The sequence below is a fragment of the Humulus lupulus genome, chromosome X (genome assembly GCF_963169125.1).
Source record: "Humulus lupulus chromosome X, drHumLupu1.1, whole genome shotgun sequence".
Taxonomy (NCBI): Eukaryota; Viridiplantae; Streptophyta; class Magnoliopsida; order Rosales; family Cannabaceae; genus Humulus; species Humulus lupulus.
This window is the reverse complement of record NC_084802.1, coordinates 203,802,752-203,812,469: the sequence shown is the minus strand read 5'-3', so window position 1 is coordinate 203,812,469 and position 9,718 is coordinate 203,802,752. Positions and strand designations below refer to the sequence as shown.

Genomic DNA, 9,718 nt, shown 5'->3' with positions numbered 1-9,718 from the left:
GGAAGCAATGTATGTAGTACTGAGTTTGTTTGAATTTAAAACCTAATCACATGCATTGTGTTAATTACACCATAATTGGAATAATAGAATTGAATATGTGTTAATTTAGTTATATTATTCTTTGTCAGTTTTGGCATCACAACTGACGTGATGACAGTCTCTCTAAAAGACGAGAATCACTTTAAAACCACTACAATCCACTTCAACTGAAACTTATGATACTAGTGGCGCGTACATATTTTCACAAATATGTATATACACAAATTACTATATTTATAGAATAAAATTTTGTAAATTTGCTCCATTACTATTTCTGAAAAAGAAAAATATAGGAGGGACATCGAATTGGGAATATATAGCTTCATTTTTCTTTTCTTTTTTGGAACAGTTCACAAGCTTGAACAAATAAGAAGCTTCATGATTAGCCCATTTTGCAAGCACACACATATATAATACATAGATATAACATCTAAATTAACACCTCCAATAATAGCTACTACGCATTTGACATATATATATATATAATATCTATATTAATAGTACTGCCCAAAAGTAGAAGAAACGTCATCGTTTTGGGGTAATGATCGGTGGCCACAAGGCGGGGACGGTGGTAGTTTCAGATTTGGTAGAGACATGGGGTCTGGCTGACGTGGCAGCTGAGTTGGAGGCATGAGCTTCTTTGTCCATTTTCTCATCGTGGTTAATCTGATGTTGTCTGCACTCTAGACTGCAGTAAGCACTAATACCTCTACCAAAACCAAAACCATTACATTAATTAATATTATGAATAAGAGAATCAGTACTTACTGACCCTAACTTATTATTAATATATGATAATCATCAATATATTGCCATATATATTAATACTCGAATTTGTCAGATACTTAAGATATATTTATGCATATATATATATATTATGTACAGACACAGAATTATTACAGATGAAGAGATCTAGTACCTTGCAAAATTAATCTCTCTCTCTCTCTCTATATATATATATTTATGTATCAAAATCGACAGTAAAAATGTAAAAAGGGAGTGCAAGCTAGCATAAAGCATTAAATCTCTCTCTATATATACAAAGTAAAAATATATAGTAATATTTTTTATTTACAGCAAAACATATAAGCACAAATTCATGTGAAAAAAAAACAGAAGAAAGAATAACAAATCTTTAACAGATTGAAATGAAATCAATAATGAAGAAAAGGAAAGAGTATCAAATCGATAGATAAAAGCATACAAAATGTTATTATGAACAGGTTTAACCTAATTTATAGCTATATTCCAATTTTTTTTTGAAAAAAAAAATGCGTGTACATATATACAAGACATACCTATACATGTAAATATCACGATTAGGAACGAGGCGGCGTTTGCAGAGGAAGCACGCTCTAAGAAAGTGAGAAGTAGTATTAATGCTTTTTGTAGTCTGAGTAAAGTCAGCGGAATTACTCTTACAGAGGCCGCCTTGTATCCGTTGATGATCGCCGCCTGCTCCGGCGGCGGTGGTCTTCTTGAGAGGGTTGTGTGGATCGAACGGCTGAGATTCGTCGTTGGTGTTCAGATCAAAGGTGATCTCCGTCATACTTGTGGTCCTCTTCATCGTCGTCCTAGGCCTCTTCCCCAACATCTTGTAATAGTATAATTTCTTCTTCTAACTACAATATCACAAGTAATACAATAAGTACTGCTCTATTCTCCAAATCTAGAGAGCCAGAAGGAGAGAGAGAGAGAGAGAGTCGAAATAGGTGAAGAAGAATTGGAGATGGAGCAAATAAAGAAAAGCCAGAGAGCAGGAAAGAATCTGGGCCGTTGATCTCCATTAAAGAAGTTAAGAGAGCGACGAGCAGACAAGGAGTGTTTGGTTGGATGTGCCACGTCAGTTAATGCCTTTATTGAATTAATATTTATAATTATAATTATAATAATAATTTTAAAATTATTATTTTTCGGTATGTATACTAGGCAACTGGGGACTAGGAGAGCTTTGGATACTTCAATTTAAAGAAAATCTCATTCTCCAATGACCATGAGAAAGAGCAGCCACTTTCGGTGAGAGTTTATTGGCTAATTGGTGTGTTATTTTAATCAAAAACTCATCAAATGACTACACAACAAGGGATTCCTTTTGTATTTTACTTTTATTGATTAATGCTTTGGATTTTATTATAAAACTCATTCGATTACGGTTGGTCAGCATTTTAAAAAAATCAAACTATGTTATTTTATATTAAAAGAAATTATATAAAGAAAATATAATTTTAATGGCTTACGTACTATAATACATTTGATTATTTATTCCAAAAATTTCAATAAAATCTTTTTATTTATTAAATTTATCAAAATTAATTCATTTGTTTAATAATATATTATTTTTTACCTTGATTTATTACCGTTAATATTGTAAAATAATAATAATAATAGTAAGAAATTTAGCAAAATTTAATTAATTGTGAAAAAAAGTAAATACCATTTTTGTCCTTATGTTGTCCAAAAGTTACCGATTGGACCATTTGTTTTATTAAATGACAACTCGGCCCTGAGTTTTACAAAATAATATCTTGAGTCTGATTTTGGTCAAAGTAACTTCAAATACAAGATCAATTGTTAGGTTCTTAAGGATACGATGAGTTCAGAAAAACAAAGAAAGTGGCTAAGAAGCAGAGAGAGAAATATTATATTTAAAATTATTTTTATTAAAATCGGGGTCAATGTATTATTTTGTTCCATTTTCCAAAATCCAGGGTCCAAACTGTCATTTAAAAAAACAGAGAGTCTAATCAATAACTTTTCCACAACACAAATGCTAAAATGATATTTACCCAAAAAATATAGTATTAATTTTTTTTTATCAAAACTAGGTAGATAATTAATTGGGGTAGATTTTGTAAAATAAATAATTATCAATGGTATTTTATAAAATCAATAATTAGATCTGGTTAAAACCTAATAAATCAAAATTTAAACATAAATATAATTTTTTTAGGGGTGTAAATATAATATTCAATGCTAAACTATTTTTAATATTACTAATTTACTCATAAAAGATCTTTTTTTTTATTGATATTCAAACACTTTAAAAGGAATTTTTAATTATAGTTATCCAAATATAAAAAGAAAAGTATTCTCTTAGCTATAAACAAAAGTGATTTGCCAAACATGGCATATATATGTACTCTTAGATAAAAGTTTCGTTTGGAAATATTCCTTTTTTTTTTTTTTAAATCATTTTGTATTTTGTTTTTAGTTTTGATAATTTTTCACAAAATGATCTCTGACACTTTAGACAATTTGTCAAAATTTTAGACAAAAGATCAAAACTTATAGACAAACGGTCGAATTTTAAGACAGATGTTACCTTAGCTAATACAAAGTATAAAATAACTTAAAAAAAAGTCAATTTTATCAATTAGCTTTTTAAAATATATATTGAATTGTATTAGTTGAATTAAATGTTGGTTGCATATTTTATTTATTCACAGTATTATTTGAAAAAAATAATATAGTAATTGTGATTAGATCTCAATATTAATAAGAATGAAATTGAAAGTGAGAGGACAACCACATCACTTACTGCAAACAATAGAATGTCAGTCTCAAATTCACAATTTTTTAAAAATTTGTATGAAGTTTTGAAAATTATCGAGAAAAAAAACAAAATTGGATAGAAATATGAGGATAAGATTTTTTTTTCACATGTAACTACAAAATGACAAAAAAAAAAAAAACTTATATATGGTACTCTATTTTTTTCCTTTTAACATTACCGTATCAACTCTCTCTAAATTTAAAAAATACGGATTCCTCTCTCCATCACAATCAATTCAAATTGGCAATCACCGGATGATAGAGCTCTTAAAATTAGAGCATTACTACTAGACACCGCTATAAGATGGTGCCTTAACTTTTTTCATAATAGTTATTAAATTAAAACATGTGTGTTCCGAAATTAAATTATACAAATTACGGTATGATATACTTAAGTGGTGTTAGACACCACTGATGCTCTTTCATAATTCTTTTAAAATTAAAATGATTTTGATTTTACAATTTTTTAATATTTTTATGATAAGTATATATTTTAATGTTAGTTTGACTTGCATTTGGAGTGAACGTGAAACTTTTGGGCGTATTATTTGTCGAAAGTTTGGTCGGACTAGAGATTAGAAACTAGCAGATTTGAAAAAAAAAATGTTTTTTTTTCATACAAAATCAAAGTTTCATTTAAAGGGTTTTTAATAAATAAAAAACCATGAAAATTCATTAAGAAATCATGTTGAAAATGATTTTGGGTTAAAAAAATGTTGAAAAACGATATTGAAACAAGGTTTTACAACTAAATTTTTTATCTGATTTTTGTAGGGCTCTGGTTAGGTCGAATTGACCTAATTTGAGGTTGAAGATGGCAGAAACGTCATTAACCCAGGTTAGTTGATGTTATTGTTTTTAGTTTATGTTATACTTTAGTTTATATGGTTGATATATTGTCCATTTTGGTTGATGATTTTTTTTGCAAAACATCAAATTTTTATTTAGTAAACATCAACTCTAAACTAGAAAAGTTGAACAACAAGAACATCAACTAATATACGAAAAAATATTAACTTTGTTCTAGCAACATCAACTTTTCACGACAACCCGTATTTTTTAAATTATTTTAAAAAAAAAAAATAAAGTTATAGTACTTTTGAAAATAAATAAAATAGAACCGTATAAAAAATAAAAATCATAAAAGAAACATATATATATATATGACAAAAAACCCTTAAAGATCAACCTAAGAAAATCCCACAGCTAAAAAAAAGAAAATACAGATTGAAAATCACCAAATCGATTATTCAATTGTCTATGCAAACAAAACAGTAAAACAATGCCAAAATACTCATAAAAACTAACTGTGTGACATTTTAACAAATACACCTAATGTGTATGCATAACATAAACAAATAATATTTATATATGTGGCCATATACATATATAAACATCAATAGTTATAAATCAGAAGCATATACTAAAAATCAATACAGAAATTAAAAAAATATATATCTTAAAAATTAGAATTATTATCTGATGGTTCTTTCACCAATTTTACCATGAAGAGTTAACTTGTAAAGAAGAGATTTGGTTACTATCCAGAAATAGAATATGAATTTTAAAAAATGATTGAAGTACGTGTGTGAGAGAAGAAGAAAAACAATAAACAATAATAAAAAATAAAAACGTGGTGAAGTCATGAGCAAACAATATAAGTGAGAAACAATAACATTATAATATATATATATAATTAATGAAGGGAAAAATAAGTTATATCATTTATTTTTATTTTTTTCTTTCCAAAATATTGTAGTATAATGCATGGTAAATTCCTCTTATTTGGTTTTTCTCTTCGAAGATATAAATATATATACATTCTGTACACTCAATCGTATAAAATCACAAATGATGAATATTAGGTTAAAAAAAACCAAAAAAAAAAATTATAGTGCCAGTATCTATGGATTAGTACTAAAGTGTAGTGTTAATAAATTTAACTGCGAAAAATTAAATATATTTTTGAGCCCACAGATCACATATAACCGATTTCTAATTTCCTCGAGGTTTGGTTTTGTTCATGTATAAGAAAAATTTGAGTTTCTATACTCGATCCATATTACATAAACATCTTTTCTTAATGCAAAAATTAGAAAACTATGACGTTCTGACTCAAACTATCCTCTAATTAATAGGGTCTCCTCAACTTTTGATATGCATTGATTTCCATCAGAACAACATCAAAATTTATTGAACTATAGTACCTAACAAGTGAAACCTAACATCGAAAGACTATTGAAGCTTATTGAAATCCATCGAAAATATACCTAAGCTCAAATTTTAAATATTGACAAAAAATGTCATTGATTCTAATATAAGCTAGCTAATCGATCCAGAAAATACTAAAATGCAATAAATTAAACATTTGAACACTACATTAATTGAAACTAAGTTTTGAAATTTCAATCATAAAGGCGTAAAAGGAATTTTTTTTTTTGGCTTTAACGACGAGTGGGAGTTTTTTTGGGTTCATGAACTGGGTTGAGTGCGTCACTTGAGTTCTCGGTGGCCGTACGTGGTTGGTGGGGGAGAAGAGATTACTTCGGCTGTGAGAGAGGATTAAAAGACAAGAAATTTTATAAGGAGGGTATTTTGGTCTAGTTTTGAATTTGGAGTATATTTTTTCAAAAGTGGGGATTATTAAATATATTTTTTTATATATAAATATATAGGAAAATTCTATGATAGGGGTGCCATTTTAGCTCATACCGGTATGTGTTTCTATTTCCGACATGTAGAGAAATTATAATCTATTTTTTTATACGATGTATATTGTAATTATAGCAGATATCTCACTAGGTTTTGAGAAATTCTAAATAATTTACGATAATCAAAATAGAATTCAAACAGTTAATTACACACGTGTCTGTTTTTTTTATATGTGTGCAACTAACTATTTTGAACTCTTATTTTCCACATATTATAAAGTATTCAGTATTTTCTGAAAACTAGTGGGATACCTACTATAACTATAATACACACGTTATATAAATACTAGAAAAAGAGATGCCCTAAGCTAAAGTGTCACCGTCACTATAAAATTTCCTTATATATATGAGTGGTGTTGATGCATAAAAACTCAAATTTTCCATTTAAAAATACATAATTTTAGAAGGTGCGATTAGCAATGATGTCATGTATGGCTGGGGAAAAAGACTGGCTAGTACCCATAGCGAATTTCCCTCTTTTGTTCGTATTTGTGCTAAAGGTAGGGCAATTCACCAAGTCCATAAAAGGCTGACTATAGGCCACAACCCTACCCTTAGATTCCTCTCTTAACCATCACTAATCATAGTTTATATAAACCTTATATACAAGTCACAGAAGATCTTATACCCTACGTTGCTCACGTCATTTTTTACGTTTGAGTTTTTGGTTAATTAATTTCTGTTTCTCTACACCCTCAAATTAACTTCGATTTATTTCTTATTTTCAAAAACAGGACCTTTATATTTTCCTTTCTTAATAGGTTTAGATTTGGAGGATTTAATTTTCGTTGTTTTAATAATAAGAAGAAGATAAAAAATAGCCATTGATGAATAGAATGATTACTTAATAAAGGTTGTTGAAATATGGTGAGAACAATAATGGGAAACAATATATATATATTTATAGTACAGAATTTATTTAAGTTTAGAACAAAAATACATGCATTCGGTTAATTACACCATAATTGGAATAATCTAACTAGTTGAACATGTGTGATCAAGCCATGTAAATTCAGAATAATGTATCAATTAAAGGCACATTATTATTATTATTATTATTATTATTATTATTATTATTATTATTATCATTTGTCAGTTTCGATCACTACTAACCTGACGTACAGTCTCTAAAAAGAAGATAAACAATATATAGCTTTAAAACCACTACAACCCATTTCAACTGAAACTTATTATATATGATACTATAGTGGCGCAATATGTGTGGTGCAATTTTTCCTATAAATAAATAAATATATATATATATATATATAAGAGAGAGAATAAAATTTTGTAAAATTGCAATTTAGCTCCATTACCCGGAACTGAAAAAAGAGGGAAGAACCACTGATCGAGTTAGGAATATATATACAAATATAGCTTTTTCTTCTTTTTTGTTTGAACGGTTCACATGATAGATGAAACAAAGAAGCCACATCATAATTAGCCCATTTTGCATGCACATATATATTACATAGATAACAACATCCAATAGCTAGGGAATATATAAAGCTTTTTTTTTTTTCTTTTTTCTTTTTGAACGGTACACGTATATGATTGATCAAATAAGAAGCTTCATAATTAAACCATACATTAATTACATGTTCACACATATAATAATACAAAAGATAACATCAAAGTTCACCACTTCTTCAACGGTTCACATGATTGATCAAAGAAGAAGCATCATAATACCATTTTACATGCACACATAATACAAAGATAGATAACATCTACCTATATAATCCCATCAACTAAGATAGCTAACTACATCAAGTTGGGATTATAAAGCTTCTTCTTTTCTTTTCTTTCAACGGTTTACATGATTGATCAAATAAGAAGCTTCATAATTATTAGCCCATTTCACATACATATGATCACACATGCATATAATACATATATATATATATATATATATAACATCTAAATTACCCCTCAAATAGCTACATACCCATTATATATATTTCACACACAAATATATATATATATATATATATAAATAATATGTAACATTATAAGTAGGCAAGTAAAAGAGGACGTCATTTTTTGGGGGTAAAAACCGATGGCCACAGGGCAGGGAAGGTAGTAGTTTCGGATTTGGTAAAGACATGGGGTCTGGCTGACGTGGCAGCTGTGTTAGCTTCTTTGTTAGAACTTCCACGCTTATTAATTTTCTCCATTTTTTCCATTCTCTCATCGTGGCTAATCATCATTTGCCTACACTCTTGGTTGCAAAAAGCAATACTTCTACAAAAACCAAAACCAAAACCAAAATCACTGCATTAATTAATAATTAGTATTATGCATGTGAATAAAAGAACGACATTAATTACTTATATTAATATCAATATTCTATTTTTATAATGTTTTACTTGCCCTATTTTATTACAGAGAAAGGGACCTCGTACCTTAAAAAAATATATTATATATATATCAAAATCAATAGTACTAAAAAGGGAACAACTTAATGCAACTGCTCTAAGTGGGCTATTTTGGAACCTTGAGGAGGCTCACCCCTCTGTAGTAGCCACTTTCGTTACTTAATGGAGCAGTGTTTTCTCTAGCAAAACAAAAATAAATAAATAAAATATAGACTACTAGATTTTGAAAAATGTAAAAAGCTGAGTAAAATAATAGCTAAAAGAGTGAACATATATACGAATCTTTCAGGGTTTATAACAAAATTTATGTAAATATATATATATTTATTTATAAAAAAATGTGTGTGAGATGTACCTATACATATAAGTATCAGAATCAAGACGGATGAGGCGTTTGCAGAGGTAGCACACTCTGAGAAAGTGAGAAGTACTATTTGTAGGAGTCTGAGGAGGAGCTGTAAAGCCACCGAAATTCCTCGTACGGACTTGTCTGAGTTGATCGCCGAGCGCTACGATGTTGAGAGGGTTGTATGGTAATGGTTGGACCGGCTGAGATTCGTTGCTGGTGATCAGCTCAAAGGTAACCTCCGACGTAGTTGTCGTCTTCTTCACCGTCGACCTAACCCTCTTCCCCAACATTTTCTAATATAATTATAGGGAATCTCCTCTTCTCTCTTCTAACCACAAGTACTAGTACATTGGAAAAGCTACAGCTTCTGCAAGGGCTACTCTTCAAATCTAGAGAGAGAAGAACCCTAGAATAGAAGTCGTGAGAGAGAGAGAGAGAGAGCTGACAGACGTGAAGAGGAATTGGAGATGGGGTATATGAAGGAAAAGCCAGATACCCAGGAGAGAATCTGGACCGTTTGATCTCACTAAAGCTGTTAAGAGAGCGACAAGTAATCAAGGATGTACCACGTCAGCACTGCCTCTATTCAATTAATTTTTACAATAATACTAATTATTATTGTTAATATTGTTATTTTGGGCATGTGAAGTGGGCAGATGGGACAATGGGAGCTTTGGATACTTCAATTT

At 29.2% G+C, this 9,718-nt stretch overlaps 2 protein-coding genes across 2 annotated transcripts; both read right to left on the bottom strand.

Moving 5' to 3' along the window:
* Positions 1 to 274: 274 nt before the first annotated feature.
* On the bottom strand, positions 275 to 1,764 carry LOC133804321 (FCS-Like Zinc finger 5-like). The gene is made up of 2 exons (XM_062242487.1): positions 1,338 to 1,764; positions 275 to 748 (listed from the first exon to the last, which is right to left on the bottom strand). Exons 1-2 carry the CDS (start codon positions 1,631 to 1,633, stop codon positions 565 to 567), a joined length of 480 nt encoding a protein of 159 aa, XP_062098471.1. The 5' UTR covers positions 1,634 to 1,764; the 3' UTR covers positions 275 to 564.
* Positions 1,765 to 7,878: 6,114 nt separating this feature from the next.
* Positions 7,879 to 9,457, bottom strand: LOC133804779 (FCS-Like Zinc finger 5-like). The gene is made up of 2 exons (XM_062242915.1): positions 9,036 to 9,457; positions 7,879 to 8,546 (listed from the first exon to the last, which is right to left on the bottom strand). The coding sequence occupies exons 1-2, from the start codon at positions 9,317 to 9,319 to the stop codon at positions 8,339 to 8,341; spliced, it is 492 nt and encodes a 163-aa protein (XP_062098899.1). The 5' UTR covers positions 9,320 to 9,457; the 3' UTR covers positions 7,879 to 8,338.
* Between the last annotated feature and the right edge of the window lie 261 nt (positions 9,458 to 9,718).

Bases quoted from the DNA above. Each gene is read 5' to 3' on its own strand.
- LOC133804321 (XM_062242487.1), bottom strand. From the start codon at position 1,633: ATGTTGGGGAAGAGGCCTAGGACGACGATGAAGAGGACCACAAGTATG. The intron at 749-1,337 runs GTATGTCTTGTA...TGGTTTTGGTAG, and splicing joins CGTGATATTTACATGTATAG to AGGTATTAGTGCTTACTGCA.
- LOC133804779 (XM_062242915.1), bottom strand. From the start codon at position 9,319: ATGTTGGGGAAGAGGGTTAGGTCGACGGTGAAGAAGACGACAACTACG. The intron at 8,547-9,035 runs GTACATCTCACA...TGGTTTTTGTAG, and splicing joins TCTGATACTTATATGTATAG to AAGTATTGCTTTTTGCAACC.